General features: G+C 55.2%; 1 protein-coding gene across 13 annotated transcripts in view; it reads right to left on the reverse strand.

Annotated features, from left to right (window-relative positions):
* ENDOV (endonuclease V) overlaps positions 1-12,369 on the reverse strand; it is a 36,657-nt gene that overhangs the window by 11,329 nt on the left and 12,959 nt on the right. For 12 of the 13 annotated variants that reach the window (XM_057536363.1, XM_057536365.1, XM_057536366.1 and 9 more), the window contains 2 exons: positions 9,806-9,879; positions 8,904-8,962 (listed from right to left, as the gene is read on the reverse strand). In XM_057536363.1, coding sequence (XP_057392346.1) covers positions 8,904-8,962; positions 9,806-9,879 — 133 coding nt within the window. Of the gene's footprint in view, positions 1-13; positions 335-8,903; positions 8,963-9,805; positions 9,880-12,369 lie in introns of those variants that run through there. The other variant, XM_007185827.3, reaches the window with a different exon arrangement.

Raw genomic sequence — 12,369 nt, forward strand, 5'->3', positions numbered from 1 at the left:
CAAGATGGCCTGATGCTTTGAATGTACCAAAAAGAGATTTATATTTCATTGCAGGGTTTGGGAATAAGTAATGGATACACAGAAAATAAACCAAATCCAAAACATGAGGCAATTATCACGTGCAGGAAAAACAAGAGGTTGTACAAAAAAGGAGATGTAATTACATTACATTACTCAGCTATGAACAGTATGTGCAAAGAAAGAATAACACAGACATTGAATTCTGATTCAATGAAAATGAGAAGATGGGTGGAAGGAAAGTGTATGAGAGGCTACGTGAGAAGGAACAAACTCTCAACCTCCAAGGCAGAAAGTCAATGGATAATTTCTAAATCTAAAAAAAACAGAAAAAGAAAAAAAAGAAAGGCAGCATTAGCATGTTATTTAGAAGTAAATATGAAAAACCCCCACACCAAAGAAAACTAAAATAACAAAATTTTGCCTCTGAGCAGGGGAAGTCAGGAGAGGAGAGGGGTGGGTGAATAAGGAGCTACTGGGTTTTCGTTACAAGTCTTATAGAACTATTTGACTATTTAAACTATGTACGTTTATAACCTTGATTAAAAAAAAAAAACCACCACCAAAACACCAGTGCAATTTAAGTAACTAAAAGACAAAACTACTCCAGCCTGCTCTCTATCAGGCCCCTGCAGCCCCAAGGAAGGGCCTAGGGAGCCGTCTCTTCTTCCAGGGCAGGACCCCCAGTGTGCTGGAGTTGGGTCTGGATCCTTCCGCCCCTGCCCCGCCACGGGCCTCCAGCGGTCTCCCCCAGTCTCTCTCTTTCTCTCTGAGTCGCTCCAGGTCGGCTTGCCTATCTGTCTTGGGACCGCATCCTTCTTCCATTAGCCCACCTCCCGCCTTCTGCGCCCTGTTCCCAGGTCTTCTCCCGGTTGGGTGGAGAGCAACCAGACCGGGGAGGACCCAGCCCTGTCCACAAGCAACAGCTGTGCCCTGGCCCCTCTGGCCTGCACTCCCTACCCCGCCTCCAGTACCGCCCATCGTGGCAGGAAACGGAGAAGTTGCTCCTGCTTCCCAGGGAGGTGAATTGGGGATAGCGGGCCATGCTCCATCATTTCCCTGACACCTCTCCTAATTACCCAGTGTGTTATTCATTTGGATGTCAGAGCTGCCGCATGCCTGTGCCTTTAATTAATAATTTGGTAAAACTCCACTCAGGCCTGGCCAGGGCAGTGCAACAGGGACTGCTGGGGCTGGGCCAAACCTGCGGTGGGTGGGCCAGGCCAATGAGGACCCCCCCACCCCCAGCAAATGCAGAGGCCTTGGGCGGGAACCTGGGCCCTGCTTCCTTGTCCCCAGCTGTTCACGCCAGGTCACAGAGCCCCAGGTGAAGCCCCTTTAGGGACCCTTCCAGGAGGAGGCAGGAATGCAGACCCTGAGGGGTGTGTGTGCACCAGTGATTGGGGCCTAAGTGGGGGGATTTGCTCCCCTGGAGCCCAGGCTGGCCCTTGAGCCTTGGAAAGTTGAGACCCCAGGAGCCTAGGAGGGGAGGGGAGGTGTGGTCAAAGGGGCCAAGAAGCCTGGCTCAGACCCAAGCTCAAACAGGCCAATGCCTGTGATCAGAAAGTAGGGGGGCAAGGGAGGTATCCTTGGGACAGCTAGGAACATGGCTGGGCCTCCTCCTTGACCTGATCATAAAGGACTCCCAGCCCTGGGTGTCCTCCATTCCTGACTGCTCCAGGTGAGGGGAGCGTGGGCAGACTGGGGTCCTGGAGGCGGGTGTCCTGAGGGGCCTGGGTGTGACCTGCAATGGTCAGGCCAGCCCACCACCTCGTGGGAGCCTCTCAGGCTCAGCCCCTGGGGACCCAGGGAAGGGGCACAGAGGCTGCCAGGCTAACAGAAAAATCTATTTGGATCCAACTTGAATTATTGAGTGTTTCGAGATTTATTCTTGGTTCTGGGGTGGGCTGTGATCTGCAAAGATGGATATCATCTTGGCCCTATTTTTAAGGTTCTGTGAGAAGAAGCCCAGACACCACTGCACTTAGGGCTCCTGTGTAGCCTTCTGCAGGGTAGAGCCTCTGGGGGTGGGGGACAGAGGTGGGCAGGACATGCCACCCCCAAGCCCCCTCCCCATTCCCAGTCCCACTGCTTTCCCGCTCTCCCATGAATGACCCCAGCCAGTAGGTCCCCAGGCACCACCTCAGCCCCTTCTAGTTGCTTCTGCACTCCCACAGCCTCCCCAACCCCTCCACATGAACTCTCAGCATGGTCCATCCCTCCGAGATGCTCAGGGCTATGGCCACACCCACCACCCTGGGGTGAGCCAGGGGTCCCAGCAAGCTGCTGACATGCTCTACCGCTTCCTCTTATCTCTGACACGGCCTTGGTGCAGCCAGTAGCCAGGGCCAAGGGGCCAATGGCACTGCGCACTGCTGCAGATTCTCTTCCATCAGGCTGTAGCTGAAACTCTCGTCCCTTTAAGGTTCAGACGCCCCCACCTCTGCCCACAAGCCTTCCATGCCAGGCTTAACCCCCCCCCCACACTCAGCCCACCCAGGGTTATACAATGTCTCTGCTATCCTCCAACTGGTTCTCCTGGAACCCTACTCCCCCCCTGAGGTCAGGCCCAGGATTTATTGGGGCCATAATTAGTTTCTGATGGGGTGGGATTTACACCCTTTGGGGCTGGTGGGAAGAGCTGGAAACTCTTGAAAGCAGAGGTAGGTTGAGTCTTGACCCTCTGAATCTTGCAGGGGACTCTGCCCTCCCACTCCCCACTCAAGCCAGGGGCACTAACAGTGGCATCTTGGGGGTGGGGAGAGGGCTCCTTAGAAAAACCACTCACAGCCAGACTAACCCACTAAAGTCAATAAGCAAAGTGGAGACACTACTACCAACTTTATAGAAATAGAAAGAAAATATCACAAACAATTGTAGGCCAACACATTAGATAATCTGGATGAAATGGACAAATTCCTAGAAACACACAAACTACCAACTGATTGAAGAAATAGAAAATCTTCATAGACCTATAACAAATAAAGAGAGTGAATCAGTAATCAGAACCCCTCCCAACAAAGATAAGCACAGAGCCAGCTGGCTTCACAGGTGATTTCACCAAAGGTTTAACAAGAATCAACACCAATCCTTCTCAGAGGAGGGAACACTTCCTAACTATTCTATGAAGCCAGTACTACCCTCATATCAAAGCCAGACAAAGACATCACAAGAAAAGTACAGACCAGTATACCTTATGAATATAGATGTAAAAATCCTCAACAAAATACTAGCAAATCAAATTCAGCAGCTTAGTAAAAGGATTATATACCATGACCAAGAAGGATTTATTCCATAAATTCAAGAGTGGTTCAAAATATGAAAGTCAATCAATATAACACACCACATTAACAGAATGAAGGAAAATGATCATTTCAATAGGTGCAGAAAAAGCATTTGATAAATCCAACACCCTTTCATGATAAAAACACAGAGAAACTAGGAATAGAAGGATCTTCCTCAACCTGATCAAGGGCATCTATGGAAAACCCACAGCTAACGTCATACTCTGGTGAAGCTTTCCCCCTAAGATCAGGCACCAGACAAGGACGTCTACTCTCCCTACTTCCATTCAACATTGCACTGGAGGTTCCAGCCAGGACAACCAGGCAAGAACAAGATATAAAAGGTATTCAGATTGGAAAGGAAGAAATAAAAGTAAAACTATATTCACATAAGACATGATCTGATATATAAAACCCTTAAAGAACACACACACACACACACACACAATTAGAGCTAATAAATGAATACAGCAAAGTTGCCAGATATAAGATACAAAAATCAATTGTATTTTTATACACTAGCAATGAACAATCCAAAAATAAAATGAATAAAACAATTCCATTTACAATAGCATCAAACAGAATAAAATACTCAGTAATAAATTTTACCAAAGGAAGTACAGGGCGTGTACAATGAAAATTATAAAACATCGTTGAAAGAAATTAGAGCCCTGGTCCGGGATGATCCCACATGCCACGGAGCAACTAAGCCTATGCGCCACAACTACTAAGCCTGTGCTCCAGAGTCCATGAGCCACAACTACTGAGCCTGCGTGCCACAACTACTGAAGCCTGCGCGCCTAGAGCCTGTGCTCTGCAACAAGAGAAGCCACCGCAATGAGAAGCCCACGCACTGCAACGAAGAGTAGCCCCCGCTCGCTGCAACTAGAGAGAAGCCCGCGCACAGCAACGAAGACCCAAAGCAGCCAAAAATAAATAAATAAAATGAATTTATTTTAAAAAATAACTTATTAAAGAAAAAAAAGACAGCAATGCTCTACAAATTGATCAGTGCAATCACTATCAAAATTCCAACTGCCTTTTTTTGGGGCAGAAATGGACAAGCTGGTTCTAAAATTCATATGGAATTGCAAGAGACCCAAATATCCATATACAAAAATTACCTCAAAATGCATCAAAGATCTAAATGTAAGAGCTGAAACTATTAAACTCTTAGAAGAAAACATAGGAGGAAATCTTTGTGACATCAGATTCGGCAATGGTTTCTTCGTTATGACACCAAAAGCACAGGCAACAAGTGAAAAACAGATAAACTGGATTTCATCAAATTTTAAAACTTTCATTCAAAGGACATTATCAAGAAAATGAAAAGACAACCCACAAAATGGGAGAACCTATTTGTAAATTATATAACTGAAATGGGTCTGGTACCCAGGACATATAAAGAACTCGTACAGCTCAATGACAGAAAGACAAACAACCCAATTTTAAAAACAGCAAAGAATTTGAGTGGACATTTCTCCCAGGAAGACATACAAATAGCCAATACGCACATGAAAAGGGGCTCAAGATCATTAGCCATTAGGGGAATACAAATCAAAACCACAATGAGATACCATTTCACATACACTAGCATAGCCAGAATCAAAAAGACAGATAATCACAAGTATTGGTGAGGATGTGGAGAACTTAGAACCCTGTGTTGCTGGTGGGGTTGTAAAAAGGTGCAGCCACCGTGGAAAACAGTAGGGAAATAGTATGGCTATTCCTCAAAAAGTTAAACAGAGAGTTATCATGAAATTCCACTCCCAAGATAACTAAAAACGTAAGTTCATACAAAAACTTGTACGTCGATTCACATAGCAGCATTATTCATCATAGCCCCAAATAACCCAAATATTCATCAGTAGATGAATGGATAAACAAAATGTGGCCTATCCATACAACAGAATATTACTTGGCCATAAAAAAAAGTACTGATCCATGTTACAACACAGATGAACCTTGAAAACATCATGCTAAGGAGAGACGCCAGACATAAAGGTCACATACTTTGTGTGACTCCATCCCTATGAGGTACCCAGAATCGGCAAGTCCACAGAGACAGGAAGCCCATTAGTGGTTGCCAGGGGCTGGGGTGGGGGGGGGGAGGAGAGTGACTGCTAATGGATACGGGATGAAAAAGTTCTGGAACTAGATAGTGGTGTGCCTGCACAAGATTCTGGATATACTAAAAGCCAATTAACAGTACACTTAAAGATGTTAAAATGGTGACTTGTTACATGACTTTAACCTTGAAACAAGCAAAAACCACTCAGGTTTTCAGTTGTCTGCAAACTGATCTCAGGCTCTGTCTGCTTCTCACTGAAGCGGAGGGGACAGGGTCCCCACAGCAGTCCATGCCTCAGCCCAGGGGGCCCACTTGACTCCTCTGGTCAATGAGGAAGCAGTGGCTTTAAGCAGAGCCCCAGTCCCACCCCACTAGGAGGTCTCGGCCATCTCTGTGCCTGTCTTAGAGATGGGTCCCCAGGGGATGCTGCTGCGGACATCACCCTGAGCCTCCCGGCACCATGGGAAGCTCTCCTAGTGGCATGTGCGTGGGGCAGGCGTTGAAGGGGAAGGTGCAGTTGGGGCCGGGGAGTCACGGTCCTTCCTGCCCAGCCCTTGCGGGACCTGCCTTCTGGCGGCTTGGGGTGGTGGGAGGAGCTCGGTAGGAAATGAGGACCTTTACTTCCTGTTTCTCCCTTCTCATTGGTGCAGTTAGCACAGCCTTGCAGACTGATGACCATCAACCTTGGCCCCTGTGGGCCCCACTTCTCCAAACCGTGTCACTTTCTTTGCAAGGACTGACCGCGTGCCAGGCTCTGTGCCACGGCCACGCCACACAGGGCTGCAGCTGTCCGGGGAGGCAGCACAGGTATGGTCCCCATTACAGGCCCGAAGCTTTGCCCAAGGCCAGTCAGTACAAAGCCGTCAGGCCCAGCCAGCTCTGCCTGGCTTCCATCCTGCACTCCTAAGTCCCCCCCACCCCCTGGTCCTGATGAACTCTGGGCAGGGAGAGACCTGGAAGAAGTTAGGAGGGCAGTGGTTGTGGAGCGCCAGGCAGGGCCTGCATGGGTGGCAGGCTGGGACTGAGTCTCCTGAGGGCCACCCTGGCACAGAGTCCTGGGCACCAGACTCGGGGCACATCTGGGGTGGCTCAGCACCCTTGCACTCAGCAGGGGTGTGAATGAGGCAGCAGCTGCCTGGGGCCCCAGGCAAGTGCCACTGTTTCCCTTGTCCTTGGACAGCCCCCAGGACTATGGCTGCGCTTAATCCAGCTGTGACCCCCCCGGTGGAACCCTGCCCAGGCCTGTTTGTGCCCAGTGACCATCAGGGATTTTAGGGAGATGGTTTCGCCATGGCCCCGTGCTCCTGCACGCCTCAGACGGGACTCCACGCTGTCCCTGCCTCTGACCACTAATGTCTCAGCGTGGAGCCCAGCTGGTGCTGGACGCCCCCCATCCTTCATTAACTGGGAAGTGACTGTGCCACCGCCGGCAGGGACTCCACGTGGGTCCTCACACTCACTCCCCCAACTGGACTAAGCAGGTGCTTGTATCCCCGCGAGAAAACAGGTTCCGAGAGGGAGGACCAGTCCCTCTCGGAGCACCATCAGACGCCGCATTCCACCTTCTCTCCCAGGACACAGACCCGGGCCTCAGTCCAGAGGCAGGGAGAGCTGGGGCACTGCCGGCACAGGGGGGCCAGAAGCCGCAGGCACTGAGGTGCAGCTTCTAAAGCCACAGGCACAGCATCCCAGAGCCCGGGGTGAGTGGGCAGAAGGCCCAGGGCCTGCTAGGGAGGGTGGGGTGAGCGGGGGTTCCCTGTGTGCCACCGGCTGTGAGGAGCAGCGGTTTCTCTCAGCCCCAGGACTGGGTGGGCAGTAGGAGCTGAGGTGAGAAAAAAGACGTGCCAGCGAGGACATCCGGGGAGGACCCCACATCAGAACCTGGGAGAGGCCTCCTGCCTGAAGGAGCCCCTGGACGGTACCTGCGGAACGTGCCGGAAGCTGCTGGGCCCAGTGGGCCGTCCAGTGGAGCCCATAAGCATGTGGGTGGCACCCAGCAGCCCACCTGGCCCCAGTAGGCCCTCTGTACCCCGAAGCCCCCTGCCCTGGAATGGCCCCGCTTCCTATTGCAATGTCCTGACTAGGGGCTACTACCACCATGTGGGGCAGCCCCTGGCCCCGCCTTACAAAGGGTTTTGGGAGCACGGGTTAAGCGGGAGGGGAAGGGGGACAGCTGACCCCAAATAGCTGGCTGCCTTGCTTACTTGTCCCCTTTGCTTCTTCCAGGAGCCCAGGCCCTGGAGGAGAGCTCCCTTCTCATTCTGAATGAAAGGAGAGAAACCAGAGCGGGGCGTAGAAGGAGCGCTGCGACCCGGGGCCTCCCTGGGCTTCCATCCCAGGCTGTCAAACCATGACAGGCAGCTCCTTCCTGAGAGGCAGGATAAACGGCAAGAAAGGCCTCCGAGGATTCTTCACACCACTCAGCAAAGATTCCAGAGTCCTTAGGGAACCTGGGGGTGAGCTGGGAGGAGGTGGAGGACTGGGGCTGCTTGGGAGGCACCCAGGGGCTGTGGGTGGGGCCGTGCACCTCCCTGGGACTCTAGCTCACACCAAGGGGAGTGGCCAGGCAGGGGGCCAGAGTCAGGGCTGCCCTCCCACAGCGGAGACACGTTTTGAGGCTCGGCCTCTGGGTGAAGAGACTGGCAGGGGGGGAGTGCGTCGGGTTGACAGGAACAGGGGAGAGCCATTGGCACTTGAACACAGTGGACTGCCCGTCCTCAGGGCCCGTGGCCAGGACAGCAGACCCCAACACCCATCTCCTCGGGTACGGGTGCCGGCCCTCTGTCTGGCACCCCACCCCTGCAGCCCAGACTGCCCCTGTATGTCCCCCCACCCTCAGCCTTTTCCAGGCTCAGACGCTGCTCTTCTCCCCTCCTCCTGGCCCTGCACGTCCCAGCAGCAGGCAGGCTGGAGACCGGCTGGGCAGCCAGGGGCCAAGCCTGACAGCAGCCACCCCAGTCTGGACCCTCCGCGGCCAGGGCAGAAGTGGCTCAGTGTAGCTGGTCAGCAGGGAGGGACGTGCTGGTTTATAAACGAACACAAAGTGAAAGCGGCACACGTACTCAGAGAAGCAGATAGGCAAGGAGAAGGTGTGCACGTATGTGCAGTCTGGCGGCTGTAAGTCCACCTGGGCGCTTTCAGAACAAAACAAAAAAACACCAGAAAATCCCCTATGAACTCTGAATCCCTTCCTGTGCTCCTGAGAAATTAACGTCATGTGCTCTCTGGGCCTGGCGCTCTGCCGTGTGAGCTCTGTCTTCCACTGAGCTCTCTCCAGGCTCCCGGGCGAGCAGGGCTGTGCCTTCTGCGTCCCCATGTCCTCGGGCCAGGGTGCCCCACCTGATGTGGGGGCCGCTCCCCCGGTCCCTACAGACGAGCTGGAGCAGGGCCACAGGCGGCCCAAGAGTCTTCCTGGCATCCAGCTCGGTGCCAGCCCCAGCCCTTGCCCTACTGCCCCTGGGCACCTGGGCCTGGGGCTTTCCGGTGTGTCCTGGGGTTTCTGCTGTGGGCTTTGCGGAGCCTGTCCTTACCTGCGGGCTCTTCTGAGACTCCCTGGGGGCACGCCTTTGGCCTCTGTGCCTTCTTGCTCCTGGTAATGACATCAAGAAAGGACAGCATCAAACGTCAGAGCCCCCCCTCGATCCCCAGGTGGTCCCTGGAAGCTGCGCCGACCTGGATCCTCAGGGGTGCGAGAGCCCAGGCCAGAGGGCAAGGCAGATCCCGACGGCCAGCCCCCACCCCTGGGAGAGTTCAGGGGTCCCAGCCACACCATCCCACAGTTCTCAAAGCAGCTTAGCCAGGCCCAGGCCAGCACGGGCTTGGAGGAGAAGGGAGCACAAAGGAAACGCCGTGCTTGCAAGGACTCCGGGTGGGAGAGGATGGGCCTGATGTCCAAGCTGCCAACGGCAACCTCACTGTCTCAGTCTCTTCATCGGCAAAGTGATCACAGTGGCTGTCTCACGGTAAGTGCCGTCAGGATTAAGTAACCAGCCACTGCTGGCTGTGACTGTACCACAGCACAGTGGGATGAGAATCACCGTGCACACCACACAGGTGAGGAAACAGGCTTTGAGAGCGTAAACGACACAGCAGGTGCACAGCCAGGACATGAACCGGGACCATCTGACTCCCTCACCCTTTCCGTGGAGACCCCGACACCCCAGTGCCTCACAGATAAATGGACCAAGGTAAGCAGTGGGTGCCCTGGTGGGAGGTGAGCTTTGGGCTTTGGGGGTTGCTGGACAGTTCCCACTGAACATGGAGTCCACACTGGCCCCCAGCATTCTGCTGGCTCTTCTCCTGTCCCCTCAGGAACCCTGCGCCCCCTGCCTGGCCCTGCCTGTCTGGCCTGAGCCACAGCGCCACCGCCGAGAGAGGCCCAGCCACCAGAAGTGGCCCCACAGGGGCATGACCCAGCCACCCCAGCACTCACCTTTCCGGCTGCAAGGCAGGGGCCCCTTGGACTCCCAGGGTCCTGCGAATGTAGTCTCGGGAGCGGATGTCAGCCTGAGGAAAGGGAGGGCTCGAGTGAGAGGGGATGGCTGGGGTCCCAAGCTGGCCTCTGGACCAGTCCCCACCCGACAGGGTGGCCCCTCCTGGAAAAGCCCACGGAGGCCCAGCCTTAGGGACAAGGAGAAGCAGCCCCATCATGCGTGGGTGCCAGGATGTCAGGCCCTCTGGTCGAGGTGCTCGACAGCATGTCCCCGAAGGGCCTGAGGAAATGGGCTGGGTGCCTCACTCCTGTTTCAGTTGGCTTTCAGTGGGTTTATAGCTTGTGCTTCCCTGTAGGTTTTGCTTGAGCCAACAGTTTCTCTGCTAAAGCTCTCTTCTCTGAAGGCTGTCCTCAGCCCAGCTTGTCTGTCCTCACTTTTGGTTCATCTGGCTCCCTGGCTAGTGTCAGCTGCAACCTCTGTCCCTGGAGAAGTGTCTGGAAAGTTCTGCAGAGTCACCGGAATGAAAGGGGGCTTGTGGGCCACAGGCTGGGATCAGGGCACACCCTGGGGAGAGGGGAACAGGCCTGAGTGGGGCCGCCAGGACCTTGCGGCTCAGGTTCTCCCACAGGCTCTCCCTGTTCCAGGGGGCCTGGCCTCAGGGAGACCCCTGATCCCGGCTCAGATGGCTCAGCCCCGCTTTGGGCTGTGTGACTACAGGACACAACAGCTAATCCCCCCCAACTGTTTCTACTTCAGAGTGAACGGGCAAGCGGGCAGGGTGGGCGGCAGGGTGCTCCGGGAGAAAGGTCCCGGAGACGCAAGGCAGCACCTCCCGCCTTCCCCTGCAGCAACCTGTCCCGGCCTGGCCCGGAAGCTGGGGGCAGTGGGCCTGTGACCAATGGAGCGGGCCCTAAGCCGCTCTCTCAGCTTCTCCTCAGAGCTTACAGAAGTAGTCAGGAGGGCAAAGTGTACACAGGTGAGTGGGCCAAGGAAGAAGATGGACCAAGAGATAACCAGTGCCACTGGACAGGGCCACACCCCGTTCCTGGAAGCGATGGGGCTGGTGGACTCCTGGGTGCAGACGTCTGGCTTTTCTCTAGGGCAGACACACGGTCTTTGCCCACCTTTGAGGGGCTCACGGCACTTTATAGGGCATCCCCCCACCTGCAAGGACACAGCTATCATCCACTCTGGGGCAAAGCGAGACACAGAAGGAACAGAGACCTGCCCACTGTACCAGCTCAGCGGAGTCCCTGGCTCTGAGGGCCTGCGGAGAAATCTCGGGTCGTCACCCCCACCCCCCAAGGTCGCACAGGTGGATGGGAATGGGGGAGGAAAGGCTTCCTGCGGCCAGGACACGTCACAGGCTTGTGCACCTACAAACCCTGTACGGGGAGGGAAGGAGGCTGAGGCTGGTGGACACTTAGAAAGTCCACCCTGGAAGCCACCCTAGAGGCCTTGACTCTTCACAGCCCAGAGAGCTGCTGGCAGGGGCCGAGAGCCACAGCCGCGTGCGTGCTGCTGCTGCCACCTGGAGGCTGCCCTGCACACCAGCAGCCGGGAGGCCCCAAACCCCGAGGTGGTGGCTACGGGGCTCTTGGGGTGGTCGAGGCAGAGCCAGGACCTTCAGGTTTGCGGCGTCACCAGCTGGTGCTGAGCTGAGAGTACCGAGGGGGCCTGTGGCACCTAGGCCAGGTTGCCTCTAGCTGACGCAGCACAGGCCTCAGGGACACACGGAGCAGCAGGCGATATACAGTCCCTGCTGGGAAGGCAAATCTGATGGTGTCCCCTCCCAAATCACATCCAAGGCCCTGTGGTAAACCTGAAGTTCTGTCCCCCTGCAATGCACACAGGCTTCCGCCCGCTCACCCCCGCCAGGGCTCCAGCCACAAGTTCCTCTGAGTTTCTGGCATCAAACTCCTTCCTGCCCCAGGGCCTTTGCAAATGCTGGTCCTCAGGCCTGGACTGCCCTTCCCCCCCTCTTCCAGCAGGCCTCTCCCTGAGGACAGCTTCTCACAGATCCTCGCCTCATGGGCTTCCCTGGGACTTGCACCCGCTCTGCACCTCGTCATGGCCAAGACTACCAAGGCGGCCCAAGGCAGCATCCTGCATGAGGTTAGCTGAGCCGACTCGTTCACCAGAGTTCTGATCCCCCTGGGCCCCAAGTTAGGTGCTGGGTGCCTGGCGTGGCCACACCCTGGAGTCTCCTGATTGGCATCCCTGGCCCAAGTCTTCCTCAGCAGTGCCCAGCAGCCCTGCAGGGGCCCCCGAGCCGAGGACGGCCGCTCACTCCCAGGCCAGCTGGGCAGCTTGGGCCCTCAGGGGTTGGCAGGCCAGTCTGCCATTTGAGCTGACATCAGCTGATTTTCCCAATGACCCAGCGTGCCAGAGGCTGAAAGGCTGAGTGCAGGGGCACAGCAGACCCCCGGGCCAGGCAGGGCAGGCCTCTGCGTCTTCCAGGCCCCTCTCCTCCCCTCCGGAGCCTAGTGTGGCCCAAACTGACTCTCCCACAGGTGCTTGTGGACCCTCAGCCCGGGAGTACAGGAAGAGCAGGTGCCGTGCG

Source organism: Balaenoptera acutorostrata, chromosome 20 (assembly GCF_949987535.1).
Source record: "Balaenoptera acutorostrata chromosome 20, mBalAcu1.1, whole genome shotgun sequence".
Taxonomy (NCBI): Eukaryota; Metazoa; Chordata; class Mammalia; order Artiodactyla; family Balaenopteridae; genus Balaenoptera; species Balaenoptera acutorostrata.